This window comes from Hyla sarda, chromosome 1, assembly GCF_029499605.1.
Source record: "Hyla sarda isolate aHylSar1 chromosome 1, aHylSar1.hap1, whole genome shotgun sequence".
Lineage (NCBI taxonomy): Eukaryota > Metazoa > Chordata > Amphibia > Anura > Hylidae > Hyla > Hyla sarda.
Window position 1 is genome coordinate 50218417 of NC_079189.1, and position 24565 is coordinate 50242981.

At 44.3% G+C, this 24565-nt stretch overlaps 1 protein-coding gene across 2 annotated transcripts in view; it reads left to right on the forward strand.

The window, feature by feature from the left end:
- Positions 1-24565, forward strand: part of HTT (huntingtin) — a 270836-nt gene that overhangs the window by 242298 nt on the left and 3973 nt on the right. For both annotated transcript variants that reach the window (XM_056555022.1, XM_056555023.1), the window contains 6 exons: positions 1002-1157; positions 11292-11482; positions 11712-11826; positions 16630-16843; positions 18410-18515; positions 19628-19790. In XM_056555022.1, coding sequence (XP_056410997.1) covers positions 1002-1157; positions 11292-11482; positions 11712-11826; positions 16630-16843; positions 18410-18515; positions 19628-19790 — 945 coding nt within the window. The remainder of the gene's footprint in view (positions 1-1001; positions 1158-11291; positions 11483-11711; positions 11827-16629; positions 16844-18409; positions 18516-19627; positions 19791-24565) is intronic.

The following is a 24565-nucleotide window of genomic DNA, read 5'->3' on the forward strand; positions in this document are numbered from 1 at the left end:
TGGTGCATACGGTTTTGAATGGGAAGTCTATGGACTCGGTTTTCTGTACGGTTGCATACGTTTTTTTTTTTTTTTTTTATGAAACCGTATAGTAAAATCGTGGTGTGAACACACCCTAACACTGACAAGACCTTGTTCATTACTCCTGTAGAAAGAAGTGGTTATCTGTTGGCAATAGTTTTAAAGAAGGAAATGTCATGTCACATGATAACACGTTGCACAGCTATATACCTTCTCACATTTGCTGTATCCCTCTGTGGTTCAAAGCTGCATTCATTCCTATGCATCCTTACCAGGCTTACTGAAGATCTGTGCTAAAGTCCTTTTCTGGTGAATTGGACTTGTGAGCAGAACTACAACGTATACTACTTTTTAGACTAGTTCTGTGTATAACCTGCATTATGGTTAACAGATATGTCGAATCTTTCTTATAATCTCCATGTAGCTATGACCACCCCTGGTACTTTGTGTTTGCAGTGTTTCCCAACCATGGTGCCTCCAGCTGTTGCAAAACTACAACTCCCAGCATGCCCGGACAGCCAAAGGCTGTCCGGGCATGCTGGGAGTTGTAGTTTTGCAACATCTGGATGCACCCTGGTTGGGAAACACTGCTTATAAGTTACAAGGTAAATAACAAGCACCCCAACGTTTGCTCGTTAGACTCTGATGCATTTGTATAGTGTACGTTTTATTTCTGTATAAATCTAGGTTGAGGCTCCAATAAATAAGGATCTAAACAATAATAGCAAGGAGGTTTATTTCCTCTAATGGAAGCCTATATATATATATATATATATATATATATATATATATATATATATATATATATATATATGCCGGAGCTTTCCAAGTGTATACAGCAAACTTACTCTGCAAGTCGGTGTGTACGCCACCTTTACGAATGCAGGGACTGTGCTTATTAATGTACATGTGGTTTCTTTGTGAGAACATTGCTGTGGCTCTGCTTTGTCATTCACTGTTTGTCACCCTTTCCTTCACAGTTGCTGGCAGTGTCTGATCTATTTACTGAGAGAAATCAGTTTGAGATGATGTACACAGCATTAACCGAGCTCCAGAAACAGCACCCGTCTGAGGATGAAATTCTCATCCAGTATCTAGTGCCTGCGATCTGCAAAGCTGCGGCCGTGCTGGGAATGGTAAGATCAGCTCACACAGCCTGAAGTTCTATTACACGCAATGGGAGCGGAGATCTGACTGCTTTCCTAATCTCTGGGTGGTGCCATCCTTTTGTTACCTACTCCATTAGCAGTTCTGTCAGGACTATTATCAGGCAGCCTGTTAGGTGGGGTGGAGAGAAGAACTGACTGTGTTCTCTTAGCACAGTAGGGGAATATGATTTCACCATTATCAATGTTATTACAGTCTTTAGATGGAATTACCTTATAGTGCCAAAATATATCCTAAAGGGCTGTGTAGAGATTGCACTTTTTTTTTTGTCTCTATCCACGCTAGGGCTCAGTTTAAAGGGGTACTCCGCTCCCCTGCTTCGGAAGCTCCGCTCCCCAGCGTCCGGAAGTTTATTGTTCCGAACGCTGCGTGCGGGCTTCCGTCGTGCCCCTTTCCCATAGACTTTTGTTGAGGGGGCGGGCGTGACGTCACGAGGGGCGGCCCTGAACACGTAAGCCCGCACGCAGCGTTCGTAACAATAAAATTCCGGATGCTGGGGAGCGGAGCTTCTGAAGAAGGGCAGCGGAGTACCCCTTTAACTTCTCTTCTCCAGACAAAGAACTTATGGCAATATGGCAAAATATGGCATTTGTTAAAGGGGTAGTCCACTGGAAAACTTTGAAAGTTTTTTTTTTTAATTCGTTTTATTGAAAAGTAAATAACTGTAGACCACAGGCCCATTAAAGTGAACATGAAGCACATCCACAGTACATAGAAAAGGGTCATGAGACCATACATCAATTTACAGAATGTAAGCGACAGGATACTCCAGGTTACATCACATGGTAAACGTCAAAGTCATAAAACACTACCCAACTGAGGTAGGGAAACTGAAAACAAAATAGAACAAGAAGGCGAACATTCGCCAAAGTTAGCAATCGTATACCATCCCGCGAGGAGCACCAATACTATCACTAGTTAGTGGTACCATCAAATAACCCATGATAAATAATCCCGAAAGGCACCCACGCATCCAAAGAGGTAGAAAAAGAATCGACAAATGTACACAGAAAGAGAAACGAAGGTTAGTAGAGACCACAGATAGCAAGCATAATATCAATGTGTCTTACACTGTCCCAGAGGAGGTCACAGAATACGAGCATTGAGTCAAGGGAGAGGAACACCAACCACCCCACACAGAATAAAATTTACCCGGGCACTTCCTATTTTTGTACACTATGTGTGAGAAAGGCAGTGTAGCATTCACCAAAGCCTTCCATTGAGTCAGGGTAGGAGAGCCGGGGTCCATCCATTTAAGAGCAATAGCCTTCCTGGCCAAGAACAGAGTTTCCCGCAAAAACGTACGTACGTGATGTGTCCATATCTCCTCATCTAAGATACCAAAAAGGCAGATCAAAGGATCAAGAGATAGGGAAGGTTGAGCCAGAGTAGCTAAAAAAGTGAGCACTGCACGCCAGAAAGCTGCGATATATGGGCAAGCCCAAATCAAATGCCAAAAGTCTGCCCTGGCAGCGCTACAACGATGACAGGCATCGGAGTCTGAACGACCCATTCTATTGAGCCTTAAAGGAGTAATATAACTATAGTGTATAATGTTCAATTGGATCAATTTATTATTCGCCGCCGGGGACACTAACATGTGGGAGGAAAAAATGTCCTCCAATACATCCTTAGTCAAATTAGGGATATGGGATTCCCAATGCCGGACCGCCGATACTGGATTGCGGGAGTTCTTGGCCTGAATAAGGTGCGTGTACAGGATGGACACCAGCCCCCTGGGACCCTGTGACTTCAAAACCCCGATGAGGGGAAACGCTGATATCAATGGGCTCCCAATGGGGAACTGGGCATTCAGGGCGTGTCGGAGCTGGAGGTATTTAAAAAAACTATTTCTGGGAAGAGCATGACTGGATTGCAACTGATCAAATGAACAGAGCACATTGTCACGATATACATGCCCCAAGGTGAGCACCCCCGCGTTCTGCCAGAAGACTGGGTCCAGAGCATCGCTCACTTGAGGAAGTTGAGGATTATGCCATAGAGGGGTATCCTCAGCGATGTCAGTATATCCATATATCCCCTTAACAGCCCGCCACACCTTTATAGCCAGCTTATGAAGTTGGAGATAAGCTCTACCACCCAGAACAGGACTATCTAGCAGCATCCTAAGGGACATTGTCGGGACAGACCTAGCTAGGGATTGTTCGGAGTCCGGCACCACATCCCCAGAGATCCAGTGCCTGATATACCGAAGTTGACCGGCCAAATAATATAAATAAAAATCAGGGAGTGACATTCCCGCCGCCAACTTGGGGCGTTGTAACGTGGTTAGCCGAATTTTAGGTCTATTGGGGCCCCAAATAAATGGTGAAAGAAGGGAGTGAAGAGAATCAAAGAAGTGTCTAGGTACAGGCACTGAGGCATGCTCCAGCGCATAAAGGCACTTAGGTAAGACAATGAGTTTAATAAGATTGATACGGCCAGCGACCGACAATGGGAGCGTGGTCCACACCCGGAACTTCGCTTTAACATAAGGAAGTAGAGTGAGTATATTGGCGGACAGGTCAAGCAAAGGATCTCTGTGAATGTGCACCCCCAAATACTTAAATGAGGAAACCACCGGGAGGCCATTCATTACCGGGGGCCAATCCCTAGACAGAAGCGGCATCACTGCAGACTTAGTCCAGTTGATGAGTAGACCAGAGAAATACCCAAATCGGTCCATGAGTGTCATGACATAAGGTAGCATCACTGTAGGGTCAGAGAGGAATAACACCATATCATCGGCATATAGGCCTATGCGCTCCTCCCGGCCCCCCGTAGACATACCTCGGAAGCCAGGATCCTGCCGAATGCGGAGGGCGAGGGGCTCCACTGCCACCGCAAACAGAAGCGGGGACAAGGGACACCCCTGACGTGTGCCCCGGCCGAGAGCAAATGGGGAGGAACACACACCATTCACCAGGATCTGGGCCTGCGGGCATCTGTACAGGAGGGACACCCATTTTCTAAAATTAGGACCAAAACCAAATTTAACAAGGGTAGCCTGCAAATAACCCCATTCCACGGAATCAAAGGCCTTGGCGGCGTCCAGCGACGCCAAAGCCCAATCTCCCCCCAGAGCGTTACCCACCTGGACAGCCGCCTGTACCCTACGGATGTTATCGGATGTGGATTTGCCAGGCATAAAGCCGGATTGATCTGGGTGAATTATGGATAGGATTACCTTGTTCAATCGGTTAGCTAAAACTTTCGTAAGCACCTTATAATCCAGATTCAGCAGCGAAATGGGTCTGTAAGAACCGCACTCCACAGGATTTTTATCAGGTTTTAGGAGAACAACTATGGTTGCCTCATACATGGAGGCTGGTAGAATACCATCCTCAAATGCCCGTTCAAACATTGCAAGCAGGGAAGGAAGGAGCATGTCGGAATACCGCAAGTAAATCTCCAGTGGAAGGCCATCAGGGCCCGGAGATTTACCCTTAGTCATGTCCACCATGGCATCCTGAATCTCCAGTAAGGAGAGGGGGGCCTCCAACATCATCCGATCACTATCCGATAGTACCGGAAAGTCAATACCGTCCAGGTAGGTGTCCAACTCCTCAGCACCATATTGCACCTGTGAAGAATAAAGATTAGAGTAGTATGTGGCAAAGCAACGCGCAATGTCCGCAACCCCCGACAGCTCGGACCCATCCGAGGCCACTATCTTAAGAATCGCAGGGGCAGAAGAGTTCTGCCTGACTATATGTGCTAACAGCTTACTAGATTGATTGCCATGTTCAAAGTAGAATTGTTTTGTGAAAAACAGCTTTCTATTGGCCTTCTCTGAGAGGTGCAGCATATATTGCCGCCCCGCACACAGCCATTCAACCTTATTAGCCTCGGATGAGTCCGCAACGTATCGGGCCTCCAACTCCGCACATCGTCCAGCCAGCTCCTCCTCCCGCCTAGACGTTGACTTTTTGAGAAAGGAGATAGTGGAGCGCAAACACCCCCTCAAATACGCTTTCAGTGTCTCCCATACCAGGGTGGGGGAACTCCCAGGGGAATTAGCCTCAAGAAAGACTCGAAGCTGGTCTGGAATACGGTCGCAGGGGCCTATCTGTTCCAGCCAGAAAGGGTGGATTTTCCACCTCCGTGGTGAACCAGGATCTATCATGGAGACATCAAGCATTAGGGGGGAATGGTCTGATATAGCCCGCGGTTCATAGGAAACCGCTGAAACTTGGGGAAGAAGGAGCGAGTTGCCACATGCAAGGTCAATCCTGGACAGCGCATTTCTGCCCAGAGTGTGACAAGAGTATTGCCTAGCCTGAGGGTACCTGGCCCTAAAAATGTCCACCCATCCAACCTCCTCCAAAAACAGCGATAAAGGGCCACCCCCGACTCCCGCCGGGATCCCCCTGGGGCTATGACGATCTAGGGACGGATTCGGTACCATGTTGAAGTCCCCCATACAGAGGACACGGGCAGAGGGATAACTAGCTGCGAATGTAACCGCCTTATGGAGTATATCCATAGAGGCGGGGGGAGGGTTGTATATGAATAAGAAGACAAAAGGCACATTATTCAAGAATGCGTATACGAAGATAAAACGACCCTGTGAATCCTTACGTACTGTAACCGGGTCCCACCTCACTCTCCGACTAACCAGTAGGGAAACCCCCCTTGAGAAGGACGTGTGATAGGAGTGCAAGGACCATTGGACCCAGGGTTTAGAAAGCTGCCCAGCTCTATCTGGAGTAAGATGTGTCTCCTGCAGTGCCACAATATGAGGCTGATACTTCCTAATATGGGAGAATATCATAGTGCGCTTGCGCGGGGTGCGTGCTCCTCTAACATTCCATGACATTATCTTAATATCAGCCATAAGAAGAGACAACACATAAAACAGCAGGGGGAGAGGTAAAGACAGAGAAGACATACATGCCCCAGCCGGGGTGAGAAATACTGACAGGGATGCGCGGGACCATATATAGACCGTGGTACTGAAGTGGTTAGACCCAAAACCCTACTAATAGGTGACCTCGCGGGTAGGTATCTTGGAGGCAAAATGAAACCCCAAACTAAGTAGGGGAACAGTAAATAAATCAAACAGTAAACATATTTATACCAGTGTTGCATAAGCATCAGTGGAGCAACAGCTCCATCTAGTGGGGAGAACCTGCTCTTACATACTAACAGTGGAGAACCCTGAGTATGTACATCAATCAGTAGGAGAGTATTAGTCCAACTGGGACCCGAGAGAAGAAGTGGAGGAGAATACAGGAAGAAAGAGAAGAGAAGAAAAAAAACGAGGGGGGGGGGGGAGGAGAAAAGGAGGGAGAGAAGAGGAAGGAGAGAGGAAGGAGAGAGGAAGGAGAGAGAGGGTGGACGGGAGGGGGAAGAACAGGGGGTGGAGGGAGGGTCCCACGTAGGAGAGAAGGATAGGGGAAGCAGGAGAGAGAGAGAGGAAATAGAACATGAGAAACTCATATGATCAACAGTAAATCCCATCCCCTCCTCAGGAGATTGTCCACCCGCCACCCCGACCCCCCCACAAATGGAAAAAATAATAAAAAAAAAATAGGGGAAGAAAAAAGGAAAAAAAAATAAAATAAATAATAACCCCAGCATACAGGAGTCACACAGCAAGGGACAGTCCAGGTAGTCGAGGAACAAAAGGCCTAAGGCACTAAAATGGGGGGGGGGTTTTGTTGGTTAGGAAGGGAGAATGGGAAGGGGGGGGAAAAATGGCACATCAGGGAGGGGGGAAGGAGACCATATAAAGATCGCGTACTAGTAGTCCAGTGGCCGACGTCCTCCAAGTCCGTGACTCAAAAAAAAAAAAAAAAAAAAAAAAGGGGGGGGGGGAAAAAATGTAAAAAAAATGGACCGACCCGGGAAAAAGGGACAGGGTGACGTGGAAGGTAGACTGAAGAGGGACAGAGTAAATCCTTTCAGAGGGTCAGGGTAGGGCCCTCATGCAGTCCCGGAGGAACAGTCCTGAGTCAGGGCACACAGCAGTCCAAAGTAAGCAACAGGATGGGGGCGAGGGAAGGGAGAGGTAAGGCCTGGGATCATCAGGGGGGCATTAGGTGCATGGGAAGAGTGGAGGATCTGGGGAGACTAGGCTCCCGGGGAGGGGGGAAGAGGAAGCACAGTACCTTGAGCTCCGCAGAGGGGACCGGGAGACCGGGGCCATACAGGGGGGTAGAGGTAAGGAGAGGGAGGGTAAAGGTCATGGCAGGAGGTCCTGTACCGGCATCTCCATCTCTCCACGTAATCCGGGGTCACCTACAGGATCCGGTTCAACGTTGGCGCCGTAGCCAGTCATCCGCATCCTGCGGGGAAGTAAAGAAAATCGCCCGGTCACCATCCACGATCCTCAACCGGGCAGGGTATGCCATGGAATATGGTACCCCTCTCTCTCTCAGCCGCGCCTTGATAGAAGTAAACGAGGCCCTCTTGCGTTGAAGATCAGAGGAGAAGTCCGGGAAAATGGACACCTTTGCGTTCTGCACTATGATCTCCGGCAGCCGCCGGGCAGAGCGGAGGATCAAGTCCCGATCATTGCAGTTGAGAAACCTCGCCAATAGAGGACGAGGAGGTGCACCAGGGATCGGAGGCTTAGATGGTACTCGGTGTGCTCTCTCCACGGCGTAAGCAGCTGAGAATGGGGCATCCGGAAAAAGCTCTTTGATCCAGGACTCCACATAGGCCCCCGGGTTCTGACCCTCCGCCCGCTCAGGAAGACCGATCACTCTAATGTTATTCCGGCGCAGCCGGTTCTCGAGGTCGTCATTCTTCTGACGGGCCAAATCCAGCTGCTCCCGGACCTCGCGGAGTGAAGAGGGTAGAGGCTGTACCGTGTCTTCCAGGGTGGAGATGCGCGTCTCAGTCTCCGTCACCCGCTCCCTCAGGGTCTGAAAGTCCTGCCGTAGGAGGCCCACGTCCACCCTGACCTCTTCAAGCTTTCCGGTGAGAGAAGTGCGGCATGTCTGGATCGCCATCAGGAGGGTATCGCTCACCTCTCGAAGGGTCAGGTCAGTAGAATCTGCTCCCTCTTCACGATGTGGAGCTTCTCCTTCCTCCTCAGCCGCTGGTGGAACACGCGCCCCGGCCTGAGCGGCGCCATCTTGCCTGACAGCGCGGGCATAGTCCCGGAGCTTTTCCACGGCCGGTCGATCCTTGTTTCTCGTCGGGTCTTGTTTAGAGGCCATAATGCGGGTCCTCAGCCGAGTCTGTGGGGTCAGGGACTCCAGGATTCACCTCAGGATAAGTTAAATGCAGGTTCTAAGCGGGAGCACTCACAGCGTGCGACCGCTCATCTCAACCGCCAAGCCACGCCCCAACTTTGAAAGTTAAACAGATATTTTAAATACGTTTACTGAAAAATTGTAATCCTTCCAGTACTTATCACCTGCTGTTATGATCCACAGGAAGTTAATTTATTTTTGAATTTCCTTTCTGTCTGACCACAAGTGCTCTCTGCTGACAACTCTGTCCATTTTAGGAACTGTCTAGAGCAGGACAGGTTTTCTATGGGGATTTGCTCCTGCTCTGGACAGTTCCTGACATGGACAGAGGTGTCAGCAGAGAGCACTGTGGTCAGACAGAAAGGAAATTCAAAAGGAAAAGAACTTCCTGGGGATCATAACAGCAGCTGAAAAGTACTGGAAGGATTAAGATTTTTTAATAGAAGTAATTTACAAATCTGTTTAATTTTCTGGCACCAGTAGATTAAAAAAAAAAAAAATGTTTTCCAGTGGAGTACCCCTTTTAAGTGTACCTCTAATCATAATCCTGGTAACAGGATATTTGCTTAAATTTTGCAAGCACTTCTGATCTTATGATAGCAATATGGAAACTGATTTGCTGAAAGTCCCATTGACTTGCATGGGACGACCAACAAATGTGTTTCTTGATCGCAATAGTTTGAGTGAGTCACGGGTCCAGAAGTGGCCGCAAAATTTAAAGGACATCTGCAGTGCTGGGCAAAAAAACTTTTTTTTACCTCATTTAATAGGTCTTTGAAAGACCTTTCCAACGATGTCTCCCCCATCAAAATTGGCCCAGTCTTTCTCCCGTTATCAGCACACGAATTACTGAGGACAAGTGAAAGAAAAACTACATCTCCCATCATGCCTTGTGCTTACTTCCTGTAAGCTGCTGCCCTCCCCCTGTTCTATCCCCCCGAGCAAATTATTATATTGTAACGCCCACATCTCCCTCCCCTATGCATACACCCTCCCCTTCTGCTCATCTCCCCCTCCCCATGCTGCTCCTGTCCAGTGATGAAGCAGCTGCCTCCGTGCTCACTGTAGTGTGGACACTGGAGAGTGGAGAGTGAAAGGAAAAATGGTAAAAAACATAATTGTTTGTCTATAAAACTGTCCTGATAGGGGTCCCTCCATCTTTTTCACAACTACAACTCCAAGCATGCCCAGTTATTTTATATGCTGTTCGGGCATGCTGGGAATTCCAGTGGTGCCTCCAGCTGTTGCAAGACTACAAATCCCAGCATGCCCTGTCAGCTTTCTGCTGTATGTGCATGCTTGGAGTTGCAGAGGTGACTCCAGCTGTTGTAAGACTACAAATCCCAGCATGCCGTGTCAGCTTTCTGCTGTTTGAGTGTATAAAGGAGTTGTAGTTCACCAACACCTCTACTTTATCAGGAGACTCCTGGGAGTTGTAGTTCACCAACACCTCTACTGTATCAGGAGACTCCTGGGAGTTGTAGTTCACCAACACCTCTATTGTATCTCTGTAGTCTCCTGGGAGTTGTAGTTCACCAACACCTCTATTGTACCTCTGTAGTCTCCTGGGTGTTGTAGTTCACCAACACCTCTATTGTATCAGGAGTCTCCTGGGAGTTGTAGTTCACCAACACCTCTATTGTATCTCTGTAGTCTCCTGGGTGTTGTAGTTCACCAACACCTATATTGTATCTCTGTAGTCTCCTGGGAGTTGTAGTTCACCAACACCTATATTGTATCTCTGTAGTCTCCTGGGGGTTGTAGTTCACCAACACCTATATTGTATCTCTGTAGTCTCCTGGGGGTTGTAGTTCATCAACACCTATATTGTATCTCTGTAGTCTCCTGGGAGTTGTAGTTCACCAACACCTATATTGTATCTCTGTAGTCTCCTGGGAGTTGTAGTTCACCAACACCTATATTGTATCTCTGTAGTCTCCTGGGAGTTGTAGTTCACCAACACCTCTATTGTATCTCTGTAGTCTCCTGGGGGTTGTTGTTCACCAACACCTATATTGTATCTCAGTAGTCTCCTGGGGGTTGTAGTTCATACACCAGTGTTTCCCAACCAGGGTGCCTCCAGATGTTGCAAAACTACTACTCCCAGCATTCCCTGGTTGGGAAACACTGGCATACACACACATAACAGGGACTACAACTCCCAGCATGTGTCATTCAGTAGTCCCCCCCTCTCACACACAGAATCAGTATGATATTTCTTCCCTGTAGTCTATACACCACCAGCCCGTGCAGTGTAATATGTCTCCTTCACACACACGTCCTCCCCTCCCTGCTCTGTGGTTTGCTCTGTGTTTCCCCCATGATAACTTGAATCCTCCCGGTGATAAGTGAGGTCCTATGTAGACAGAGCAGGGGAGGGGGGAGGAGCTGTGGACGTCCTCATTCTCCCCCTGCTTCAATCTTACAGATAGGGGCGTTTCCGAGGATGAGCCTATGGCTGCCTCAGAAAGCACCCGCTCATGAATATGCATAAGCAGGGAGGAGCTGACAGAGGCTAGGGGGGGGCACAAACACTGCTGGGAGGAAGAGATCTCCGTCCCCAAGATGGTGGCTGCAATGTAATGAATAGGGGACGGACGCAGGACTACTGGGCTATGCTGGCAACTCTAATATCTCAGAAACGGCTGCATATAGGTAAATAGAACTAATTGACTGAATTGTATAACTTTTGTTTGGGGAACATTTGGGCAGGGATTTTTGACCACTACAGTTGTCCTTTAAGCACATATCCTGCTGCCGAGACCCACAATTAGAGGTACACTTTAAAGGGAAACCCCTGTTAGACCATATGCATAGAATTACTGTAAGATACTTCAGTTACTGCAACCAATATTGCATATTTGTAGTCTGAGGCCAATGCTGTCATTGTTTTCTCAGGATAAGGCTGTAGCAGAGCCTGTCAGCCGCCTCCTGGAGTCCACGCTGCGGAGCACTCACATGCCCAGCCGCATCGGAGCATTACATGGCATCCTGTATGTGCTGGAGTGTGACCTGCTGGATGACACAGCCAAGCAGCTCATCCCTATCATCAGTGACTACCTGCTTTCCAATCTGAGGGGCATTGCACAGTAAGTATCCTGCCAAAAAAACATTTTTAAAAACATTTATGAATAACACATTAGCCGTAAAAGAGTGATCAGTGAGGAGGGTCCTGTGTGGTCCCTGTTCTCATCTAGGAGCTAATAAAAAGTGTAGTCCGTCACCCACCAGTCACATTTTTCTGATAGACCTCCTAACATGCAAACTTAAATAAAACCTTCTACATAAAATAATCCATTTTGTTTCTTCTTCCTCCAGCTGTGTCAATCTTCACAATCAGCAGCACATTCTAGTGATGTGTGCGGCCGCGTTCTACTTGATTGAGAACTACCCTCTTGATGTCGGGTCAGAGTTCACTGCAGGCATCATACAGGTATACAAGTCTGTGGGTTCTTTCCACTTCAAAGTTAGATTTGCCTTAAAGGGGTATTCCAGGAGAAAAACCTTTTTCTTATATCTACTGGCTCCAGAAAGTTAAACAGATTTGTAAATTACTTCTATTAAAAAATCTTAATTCTTCCAATAATTATCAGCTGCTGAAGTTAAGTTGTTCTTTTCTGTCTGGCAGCAGTGCTCTCTGCTGACATCTCTGCTTGTCTCGGGAGCTGCACAGAGTAGAAGAGGTTTGCTATGGGGATTTGCTTCTACTCTGGGCAGTTCCAGAGACAGGAGTCATCAGAGAGCACTTAGACAGAAGAGAACAACTCAACTTCAGCAGCTCATAAGTACCGAAAGGATTAAGATTTTTTTAATAGAAGTAATTTACAAATCTGTTTAACTTTCTGGAGCCAGTTGATTTATATAAAAAAAAAAGTTTTTTCCTGGATAACCCCTTTGAGTTCTGACCTTTTACTTACAAACATCACATGTAAACCATTCAGATTATGATACTTTATTTGGGAAGGAATTTTACAACAATTAGAAATGGTGACATAACTAGGACATGTCTGTACGTCCTGGTAAGTGAAATCTGACTGCTGGGGGTCACTGTGTTAGTTAATCCTTGGCTGAGGATCCAATAAATGTGCTGAAGGCTGGGAAGCAGCACTTTTTAGAACAGTGTTTCCAAACTAGGGTGCCTCCAGCTGTTGCAAAGCTACAACTCCCAGCATGCTGGGAGTTGTAGTTTTGCAACAGCTGAAGGCACCCTGCTTGGGAAACACTGCTTTAGGGATTGGCAGAGGTCAGTCCACACAATTTTTAAATATTTTGGTATATTCTAGAGAATAGGGTGCAGCATGATTTGACTTGTACTGAATATGGGAATTTAGTAATATTTGTTTGCACTAACAGTATGTGAGATTTGTTATGAGGGTTGCAGTGCTACTGAAATATATATATATCTTTACTGTCACGATCAATCACCTCCATAAACATTAATGGGATTTAGTGAGACAGGATATTTTTTCAGGCATTTGGGCCCCGATAACAACAAACCCCTTAATAGCAATATATCTCACATTACTGACTATCTGTTGTATTCTATGTACTAGACCTTTATGAATTGATTGAAAATACAGGATCATGGCTCCTTACTCTCCTGTGTAACGTTAATGCAGTAGATGTATAAATTATACTTTATGTGCAGGCGTATTGCTTGAGGAACCTTGATCTCTAGGCTCTCCTAAGGGTATGCTCACACTGAGGAATTGGTGAGGAATTCTCACGTAAAAAAAAAAAAATACATTTCGGCCAGAATTCCACGTCAATTTCACACCCCAAAAAGAAAGGAAATTCCGCTGTGGAATTTATAAGCGAGAATTCCTCACCAATTCCTCAGGAGGACACCTTGACATCCTGGCACTTAAGGACCTGTACGCCAGTGGGAATTTCGGTCCCTGCCGAGGTCAATCGGCAGGCACCCCGCACAAATGCCTGGGGGGGTCATTAGACCCCCCCATGTCGATGATCACCGCAAATAGCCGCTGAATTCACACCAGCGATTTGCGCCGATTCCTGGTCATGCAGGTCTATTGTGACCTGGAAAATAAGGGATGGGAGTGAGGTGGCCGGGGTGGCAACCCGTCCTATCCCTGCTATTGGTCGTCCAGAAGCGACGACCAATAGCAGATCGGGGTCGGGAGGGTTAACTTTCGGTTTCCCTGTTCTGACCACCCACAATAGGCGGGGCAGAACGGGGAAACCGACAAGGACCGGCACCGAAGGTCCACTTACCCATCGGCGGCAGCAGCAGTTTGCTGTCTGGGCATGCTGGGATTTGTAGTTTTGCAACATCTGGAGGGCATCACTGTTCAGTGGTCTCAAAACTGTAGCCTTCCAGATGTTGCAAAACTGCAAATCCCAGCATGCCCAAACAGCAAACAGCTGTCTTGCCATGCTGGGAATTGTAGTTGCATACCTCCAGCTGTTGCATAAATACATCTCCCAGCATGCCCTTCGGCGATAAGTACATGCTGGGAGTTCTAGTTTTGCAACAGCTGGAGGCACACTGGTTGGAAAATACTGAGTTGGGTAACAGAACCTAACTGAAGGTTTACCAACCAGTGTGCCTCCAGCTGTTGCAAAAGTATAACTCCCAGCATGCACGTCAGGGTACATTCACACGGGTGGGTTTACATTAAGTTTCCTGCTTGAAGTTTGAGCAGGGGCAAATTCTTCGCCGCAGCACAAACTCCTAGCGGGAAACTCCCCATAACCCGCCAGTGCAAATGTACCCTAAAAACACTACACTACACTAACACATAATAAATGGTAAAACACTACATATACACCCCCTTACACTGTCCCCCCCAATAAAAATGAAAAACTTATTGTACGGCAGTGTTTCCAAAACGGAGCCTCTAGCTGTTGCAAAACAACAAATCCCAGCAAAAATGTAAAATTTGGGGAAAAACCAGCATTTTAGTGAAAATTTTTTTTTTTCGTTTACACATCCAACTTAAATGAAAAGTCGTCAAACACCTGTGGGGTGTTAAGGCTCACTGTACCCCTTGTTACATTCCTTGAGGGGTGTAGTTTCCAAAATAGTATGCCATGTGTTTTTTTTTTTTTTATAAATTTTTTTTTTTTTTTTTTTTTTTGCTGTTCTGGCACCATAGGGGCTTCCTTAATGTGACATGCCCCCAAAAACAATTTAAGAAAAACTCACCCACCAAAATCCCACTGTCGCTCCTTCCCTTCCGAGCCCTCTAGTGCACCCACAGAGCACTTGACATACACATATGAGGTATTTCCTTACTCGAGAGAAATTGGGTTACACATTTTAGGAAGATTTCTCTCCTTTTACCCCTTGTAAAAATTTAAAAATTGGGTCTACAAGAACATGCCAGTGTAAAATATGAAGATTTAGAATTTTCTCCTTCACTTTGCTGCTATTCCTGTGAAACAACTAAAGGGTTAAAACGCTGACTGAATGTCATTTTGAATACTTTGAGGGGTGCAGTTTTTATAATGGGGTCATTTATGGGGTATTTCTAATATGAAGGCCCTTCAAATCCACTTCAAAACTGGTCCCTGAAAAATTTGGATTTTGAAAATATTGTGAAAAATTGCTGCTGAACTTTGAAGCCCTCTGATGTCGTCCAAAAGTAAAAACATGTCAACTTTATGATGCAAATATAAAACTAGACATATTGTGTATGTGAATCAATATATAATTTATTTGAAATATTCATTTTCCTTATAAGCAGAGAGCTTCAAAGTAAAAAATTTTGGAATTTTTCACCAAGAAATGATGCAAGTATCGACAAAATTTTACCACTAACATAAATTAGAATATGTCACGAAAAAACAATCTCGGAATCAGAATGAAAAGTAAAAACATCTCAGAGTTATTAATGCTCACAGTGGTCAGATATTCAAAAAATGACCGGGTCCTACAGTGAAAATTGGCTGGGTCCTTAAGGGGTTAAAGGGGTACTCCGGTGGAAAACATTTTTTTTTCAGGTCTTTATAAATCAACTGGTGCCAGAAAGTAAAAAATATTTGTAAATTACTTCTATTAAAAAATCTTTAACCTTCCTTTACTTTTTAGCAGCTGTATGCTACCGAGGAAATTCTTTTCTTTTTGAATTTCTTTTTTGTCTCGTCCACATTGCTCTCTGCTGACACCTCTGTCTGTCTCAGGAACTGTCCAGAGCAGCATATTTGCTATGGGGATTTTCTCCTGCTCTGTACAGTTCCTGATACGGGCATCAGGTGTCAGCAGAGAGCACTGTGGACAAGACAAAAAAGAAATAGAAAAAGAACAGAATTTACTCTGTAGCATACAGCTGCTAAAAAGTACTGGAAGGGTACAGATTTTTTTTAATAGAAGTAATTTACAAATCTGTTTAACTTTCTGGCACCAGTTCATTAAATGTACCCCTTTAACTGAGGAGCGGAATTCAATTCTAATCAATGGGGTTTGGCACTGCTGAATGAATTGGAGAGGACTAAGCGAGCGCAATTACTTGTGGAAACTCCTCTGTGTGAACATACCCTTATTTGTCAATATAAAGGGATTTTGCTCTTGTTTTAAAAGAATTCACATTCTACATATTGGGATTTATTTACTAATGTGATCACCACTCTTATTTTCCCAGGTTTTGCACCCAAATTGTGTCACATGTTCCGTGCAACAAAATTTGCGACCAGAAAAAAAAAAAAAAAAATTTTACAAGAAAAAAACGGAAAGGGGGTGTGGACATAGGGGAAAGGGGCGTGTCCCTGACAGTTTTGAAAAACCCCAACATATATACTAAGGTTTCCACAGAAAATGTGGAGGATTTGAGCTGAGGAAAACCCTACAGATCAGAGCAGGTGCAAAATGAAAAACCTAGGGAAAAGTGCAAAATGTAGGGAAACATTACTAAATACCTTGGGAAAATACCTCTCGGGAATCAAAACCCACAAAGAAAACTCCACTCTTAGTAAATAAACCCCATTGACTTGTGATTTTCTTGTTAATATACAGCAGTGAAGCTGATCATCAGAGCTGCTGTGTAAAGTATGGGGGAGAGACAGCAGCGGAATGAATTTTTTGATGTGGGGATTGCAGCTTTGTCTCCAGCCGTTGCAAAACTCCAACTCCCAGCATGCCCGAACACTGTCCGAGCATGCTGGCAGTGGTAGTTTTGCAACAGCTGGAGGCACACTGGTTCGGGAACACTGCATTAGACTATGCATTGTGAAAGCTGGTTATTTGGAGCTGACAATTTGTGCCCTCTCTCCTCAGATGTGTGGGGTGATGGTGTCGGGGAGTGAAGAATCGACACCTTCCACGGTATACCACTGTGTCCTGAGGGGCTTGGAGCGCCTCCTGTTGTCTGAGCAGCTCTCAAGGTTGGATGGCGAAGCATTGGTGAAGCTGAGCGTGGACAGAGTCAATATGCATAGTCCCCACAGAGCGATGACTGCTTTAGGTCTAATGCTGACCTGCATGTACACAGGTGAGGGATAGTATGAACTTCTCTGCATTGGTAATGCTGTGTATACGGAGCTAGGATTTATTTACTGCAGTGTTTTCCAACCAGTCTGCCTCCAGCTGTTGCAAAACTTCAACTCCCGGCATGCTGGGAGTTGTAGTTTTGCAACAGCTGGAGGCACACTGGTTGGGAAACACTGATTTCCTTCATAATTAAAGTGCAATTCTTTAATTTGAAGGCTCCAAACTCCAACTAAAATTAATGCAACATGAACCCACTAAACTGCCCATCAAACAGGGGTGGGGGGGGCTATTAAAGGTATGCATTTAAAAAAAAAAGGGTATTTTGTCTCCAGAATTTTTCACCTTACCATTGAATAGGTGGGGGGTCAACGTCCAGGCCAAGACTGGACATAAAAGTTTGAATGGAGCAGTGGTTGAGTATGCACCCTGCCCCACCATTCCAAGGTCTGCGGTACTGATAAAAAATATCTGAGCTCAGCTGGACCCTCACTTATCTAGCATTTATCACTTATCCAGTGATTAGGTTACATATCCATTAGATCATAATACCCCTATACTGTTTTGTGGAGTCGCATTGTATACAGCATAATGCCGCTCCTGTTTCTGTGGGGTCATGGAGCGTCCAAGAATTTTGCAAAAGGGTCTGAATTTCTTATTTTACCAAGAATAGCAACACTCTTCTCTATGGACTGCGCATGACTTTACCACTTGGCATTATTAACCTAAGTGACTATAAGCTGCTATTTGTGGGGATAGAAAGTTTGTCAATTTTTACTAATTAAAGGCAACATTCTTTAATCCCTGTTTCCAAACCAGTGTGCTTCCAGCTGTTGCAAAACTACAACTGCCAGCATGCCTTTGGCTGTCCAGGCATGCTGGGAGTTATAGTTTTGAAACAGCTGGAGGCACACTGGTTTGGAAACACTGCGTTAGACCCTTTACAATATATCCATGTGTAATTTTAAAGGGGTATTCCGGTGGAAAACTTTTATTTTTTTTTTATTTTTTTTTTATGAACTGGTGCCCGAAAGTTAAACAGATTTGTAAATGACTTCTATTAAAAAAATCTTTACCCTTCCAGTACTTATTAGCAGCTGTATGCTACAGAGGAAATTCTTTTCTTTTTGAATTTCTTTTTTGTCTTGTCCACACTGCTCTCTGCTGACACCTGATGCCCGTATCAGGAACTGTCCAGAGCAGGAGAAAATCCCCATAGCAAACCTATGCTGCTCTGGACAGTTCCTGACACGGACAGAGGTGTCAGTAGAGAGCAAGACTTGTGGACAAGACAAAAAAGAAATTCAAAAAGAAAATAATTTTCTCTGTAGCATTCAGCTGCTAAAAAGTACTGAAAGGATTAAGATTTTTAAATAGAAGTCATTTACAAATCTGTTTAACTTTCTGGCACCAGTTCATTTAAAAAAAAAAAAAAAGTTTTCCACCGGAGTACCCCTTTAAGTAAGTACTTATATGCTGCTAGCTTTTAGGTAACATGCACATGCGAATCTCCAGGGGAGAAGACTTCCTTGCATCACATGTTCTCACACGTATTTGCTGTTTTACCTAGGGAAAGAGAAGATCAGCCCTGGACGTACGACAGAGCCAAGCCCGGCAGCACCAGACAGCGAGTCTGTCATTGTCGCCATGGAACGGGTGTCTGTGCTGTTTGACAGGTACATGGCTGGTTATAATAGTAATCATTAAGCTTCCAAATATTGTTTATTCATAGAAGTGTTTTATATAACAGCAGATCTTGCATTCTGGGACCTTATTGAAACCAAAGTGATGATGTTAAAGGGATTATTTCAAGATAATTTTCCCTTATGTTGTGGTTCTGGAGTTGTAATCCTGTTCACAGCACAATTTGTTGAAGTAATCCTGCCGACTACACAAAATGTTGTTGTGTTGTCAGGAATTACATAGAAACAAAGATGGCCCCTGACCATGTTTTCCCTGCACACATGCTCGCTCACACCCATCATTCACTGTCTGTGGGATGTCCAAAGAGTTTAACCTTAATGTTTAGAAGTCCTTGAAAATAGTTCTGACTGGCTTTGAAAATTATTACACAGATGTTTTTTTTTGCTGGTTAAAGGGGTACTCCGGTGGGAAAAAAAATATATATTTATATATTTTTTTTTTAATCAACTGGTGCCAGAAAGTTAAACAAATTAGTAAATTACTTCTATTTAAAAATCTTCCAGTACTTATCAGCTGCTCTGTATAATACAGAAGAAGTTCTTTTCTTTTTGAATTCTTTTTCTGTCTGTCCACAGTGCTCTCTGCTGACACCTCTATCCATGTCAGGAACTGTCCAGAGCAGGAGAAGTATTCTATGGGGATTTAATCCTGTTCTGGACAGTTACTGACATGGACAGAGGTGTCAGCAGTGAGCACTGTGGTCAGACAGAAATTAAAAGAAATTAAAAAAGAAAAAAACTTCCTTTGTATTATACAGTAGCTAATAAGTACTGGAAGGATTAACATTTTTAAATATAAGTAATTTACAAATCTGTTTAACTTTCTGGCACCAGTTGATAAAAAAAAAAAAAAAAGAAAATAATGTTTTCCACCGGAGTACCCCTTTAAGTATCATCATCTCGCTCCTATATCGTGGTCTGTAACATCTGGATGCCTTCCCTGTATTGAATCCTCACCCTGGAGCTCTGTGATTGTTTCAGAAGGAATGGTTTAGACCTCATAAATTGCTTGGTATTTTATCTGTAAAGGGAAATTTCTTTCAGCCAGCGCTGGAGTTACAACTTTAATCTCATTTTTATCTCAGGATACGGAAAGGATTCCCGTTTGAGGCTAGAGTCGTGGCAAGAATCCTCCCTCAGTTCCTGGATGACTTCTTCCCGCCTCAGGATGTAATGAACAAAGTCATTGGGGAGTTTTTATCCAACCAGCAGCCCTATCCGCAGTTCATGGCTACCGTCGTGTATAAGGTAATTCTGTTCTACCTGCCTGCTTGGGCACAGAAAGATGTAAGCTCCCACTCCAGCAGCCATTCTTTGGAATAGTACTACTGTATTAAGTCAATAATTGCAATGATCAATCATAACAATAAAACCATTGACCAGTGAAGGGAATAACATTGATCTGGTGACAATGATGCCTGTCCTGGAATGGGATATATTAGGGAGAACAGTCAATTCTTATTGTTGATGTTTTGTAAGCAAGAAAAATAAATAAGAATCTGAATGACTTTGTCAAATTGTAATGGCTAAACAATTGAGTTGGAGCACCGCCAAAACAGCGAGTCTATATTGTGGTGTTCCTGGTATATAGTGGTTAGTACCTATCAAATGTGGTCTAAGGAAGTACTACCTGGGTCATAGGTGCCCAGTGCTTATTTATGGGGAGAATAGGTGTGCCCATTTGGTCCAAAATGGAAAATGGCAACTATGGGTGCCTGGATATCAGTTTTTTTTTGTTTAGTTTTTTATTAGGGGAAGGGCTTTTTTATATTAAAAACATTTTTATAAAATGTTTTATTTTATTTATTTATTTGAACTTTTTGACTCCACACAGGGCACTGTGTATTGCATGTCACCCAGCATTCCCAGTCTCCTGACATATACGGGGAGATTTATCAAAACCTGTCCAGAGGAATAGTTGCTGAGTTGTCCATAGCAACCAATCAGATCACGTCTTTATTTTTTTCAAAATGAAAGAAGCGATCTGATTAGTTGCTAAGCAATTTAGCAACTTTTCCTCTGGTCAGGTTTTGATAAATCTCCCCCATAGTCTCTGCAAGAGACTGGGAAAGCTGGGTGACAGGCAGTCACGGGACACTCGCCTCCTGCATCTTTCCTCCTCTGCCTGTGCCAGGACAAAGGTTAGGCGCCACTCCTGACCTCTTCTGACCCCTATAACTTTTTTCTTTTTCCGTATACGGGGATATATGAGGGCTCATTTTGTGCACCGTGATCTGTAGTTTTTACGCAATTATGGACTCTGGTATTTTACGTTTAAGCCAGTGACTGTGCAGTTTAATTAAAGATATATTTTGACAGGCAATACCACATATGTTTATTTCATTTATATTATTTTATTTGGGGGTGATTCAGACTTTTATTAGGGAAGGTTAAATCACATTTCTTACTTTTATTTTCTTCCTTTACTACTGCCTGCCATGGCTGGCTGCAGTATTGGAGCAATGATCATACGGCACAGAGCACGGTAAGGGACCTCTGGCCGTCCTCTTAGCTGATCAGGACACAACTGTTATCCCAATCAGCATCCCTGAGCTAACCGGCAGTTAACCTCGGGACTAAAGCGGCGTATAAAGGGTTGATACCGCCAATCACCCAGATGATGTTAAAGGGTACCTCTCATCAAAAAAACTTTTGTTATATTATAGATTAATGTATGCAGAATAACTTTGCAATTGCATGTTATTAAAAAATATGCTTCTTTCTATTTAATTTTTCACTTTGAAGAAATGACCACTAGGGGTCTCCCTACCAGTCCTGGCAGAAAGCATTTCAGACTCATGCTGGAGTCCTAAACACTACGAGCTGCCAGTCTGCTTTGTTCACAAAGGAAAACACTCAGAGCTGCCAGCCTGCTTTGTTCACAGCCTGTTTGGCTGTGAACAAAGCAGGATGGCAGCTCAGAGTGTTTAGGACTCCAGCATGAGTCAGAAATGCTTGCTGACAGGACTGATCGGGAAAAATACAATAGAAAGAAGCATATTTTTCATTAACATGCTATTGGAAAGTCATTCAACATTCATTAATCTAAAATATATCAAAAGTTTATTTGATGAGAGGTACCCTTTAAGCATTAGCCACGGGTCCTGGCTATGATGGGTGCTCAGCTGCTGAGCGGGCTTTATAACCCTCTGTGCCCTCTTGGAGTTGATCCACTTGGAGAGTGCAGGCGGTCTACTGCACCTCCGTGGTACCTACCAACAGGTTTGGAGAGTATTGGATTAGGTATCGGGGACATTTGCACGAGTACAAGTACTCGTGCATATGTCCAGTATCGGTTTTGGGACATCCCCCACTATATAAGTAAGTTAAATATCTTGGGGTGATCATTTTTTTTAAATACAATTTGGTGATACTGGAATCCCCCACTTTTTAAAGTATTTTCTGTTAAAATCTTAAAAATACCACAGACCTCCTTCAAAGGCTTCAATAGGTCGGCACAAGGGGGCGGACGCACTCAATATTAGGCAGGTTGATTGTTATGATTGATCAGTGTACAGTATATGTGTGTATGTTAATATGTAGATATATAAAATGAAAGCTGAAAACGTTTTTTCGTATTAATATTTCCTCCCCTCTCCCCCTTAAATTATTCAATTAGTCATGTGAAGGAGATTTTAGGAGGCAGAAGCCAGACAGACACTCACAATTAGCCAACAATAGGGTTGTGTCTGGGTTTCTGTAATGAGAAGTCATCGTACAAGCAGCGCTGGGGACATTGTGATGAATCTCATCATGGGGCATACTGGCATGGGCTTTTTCTTTTTATACAAAAGAGGCGGGGGGGGGGGGGGGGTGTAAGCTTGTCTATGTAAATTACAACCTGCCAAATCTGAGAATGGTTCTTTTGCAGCACAGCCACTTACATTACACGATAATAATTTAGATTTTACCTAAAATGTCCCACTCCTATGGAAGAGTAAAAATCTGCTATTGAAGGAGACAAGTTACAGCGTGTACCTAGTGATCTACGTAGGATTGGAAGACAACCTCTCTAGAGCTTAAAAAAAGTGCCTTCCAACCAGGGTGCCTCCAGCTGTTGCAAAACTACAACTCCCAGCAAGCCCGGACAGCCTCTGGCTGTCCGGGCCTGCTGGGAGTTGTAGTTTTGCAACAGCTGGAGGTACCCTGGTTGGGAAACACTGACTTAAAGCTATCGAAGTGTTACTTACATGGCATGTAAAATATCTTCCTGCAAACTAAATTTCTAGTCAAGTAATTCTGATCTATTGCCTATACAGACAATATGGCTGCCCCATTGAATGTAAGCATTAAAAAGTTAAACATATTTGTAAATTACTTCTATTAAAAAAGCTTAATCCTTCCTGTACTTATTAGCTGCTGAATACTACAGAGGAAATTCTTTTCTTTTTGGAATGCTCTCTGATGACATCACGAGCACAGTTCTCTCTGCTGACGTTATTATAATAATAGTAACACTTTATTTATTGTTGTCCTTAGTGGGATTTAAACCCAAGTTCCCAGCACTGCAAGGCAGTAGTGCTAACCACTGAGCCATCATGCTGCCCTTAGCATACATCTGCTATACATCTGCTATGCACGGTTGCTAAAATGGACAGAGATGTCAGCAGAGAGCACTGTGCTTGTGATGTCATCAGTGTTCCAAAAAGAAAGGAATTTCCTCTGTAGCATTCAGCAGCTAATAAGTACTGGAAGGATTAAGATTTTTTAATAGAAGTAATTTGCAAATATGTTTAACTTTCTGCCACCAGTTGATTTAAAAGAAAAAAGGTTTTCACCGGAGTACCCCTTTAAGTATTATCAGGTAACACATAGGAGATGCCTTTGCTAAAGCGATGTTTTTGCACATCTAAGATTGTCCTGACCGAGCTCTGCCCAGTCATCTAGTGTCCAGGTTTAATCCTAATCATCCATGTTTCCTGCTCTGATGGCGCCCACAGCGACTGCATCAAAATATCGGAACTGAGAATTCATTCCGATCACATCACCATAAGGACCAGCAGTGCATATGACATTTGCAGCCCAAAGATGTGTGGAGAGGTGAAGCCTATAATATCCGCCTCTTCTGTATAAGTGGGTTTTATGGTCAGCAGGGAGTCCAGCAGAGACGAGGAGTCTTGTAATATGAGCACATTAATCTCCCCGGTCACCATTTACAGTATAAGTGTTATCCTGTCACCCAGCGCACGTTTGCCAAGGGCAAATCTTCAAGTGCTGGCTGGAATGCCTGCCATCTGCACAGCACAACCTGCTGTAAATATACAATGGTTCATGTATGCAGGTTATTGGCAACCTGGGTTAAATGTAAGATAAAATAGTCATGTATAGTCAGCCAAAGTAGAGGCATCGTTCCTGAACCAGGATACCAGCCCTCAAGGCCAAAGTGTTAGGAGCTGAAATTGAAATCAGGGTCTTAATAGCTGAAGCGGATATTATGGCAGATCACTAGGATATATGATCGGTGGGGGTCCAACCTTCCTTGCAATGTGCAGGAACCTGTAAAAATGAGTGGCATGGTTTCCAGCAGAAAAATCCTAGATGAGGGGTGGTATTTCATAGTTCTAGCTCATTCCTGAGAAGCTGGGCGACACGAAGTACCAGCTCTCACAAGGGTTATTAGTCAGTCTTACCATATAGAAGGCTGCGTGACCACCAGCAATGCTGCCATTACTTCTCATACATGATGTGTCACATGTCTGTCCATGAGCTATGTTAAAGGGTTATCCAGGTTTAAGATTTTTTTTTTTGTGTGTTTTCTTTTTTAAATGGCCCCAAATGTATATATTTTTTATATATTATTTATAAAACGCCCTTGGTTCCAGGGTACTTTACATTTGATAAAGGTTAAAGTACAACTCAAACGCAGGGACAATGAATGTGACACAGATTAAATTACAGACTGATTGATATAGAGGGGGAGAGGGCATGGAGCCCAAGTGTCTAGCAGAAGAGTTAAATATAATTTCCCCTTGTCTTGAGAGTGTTCTGTCACAAAGCATTTCAATTTCTTGTAAAGTATTGGC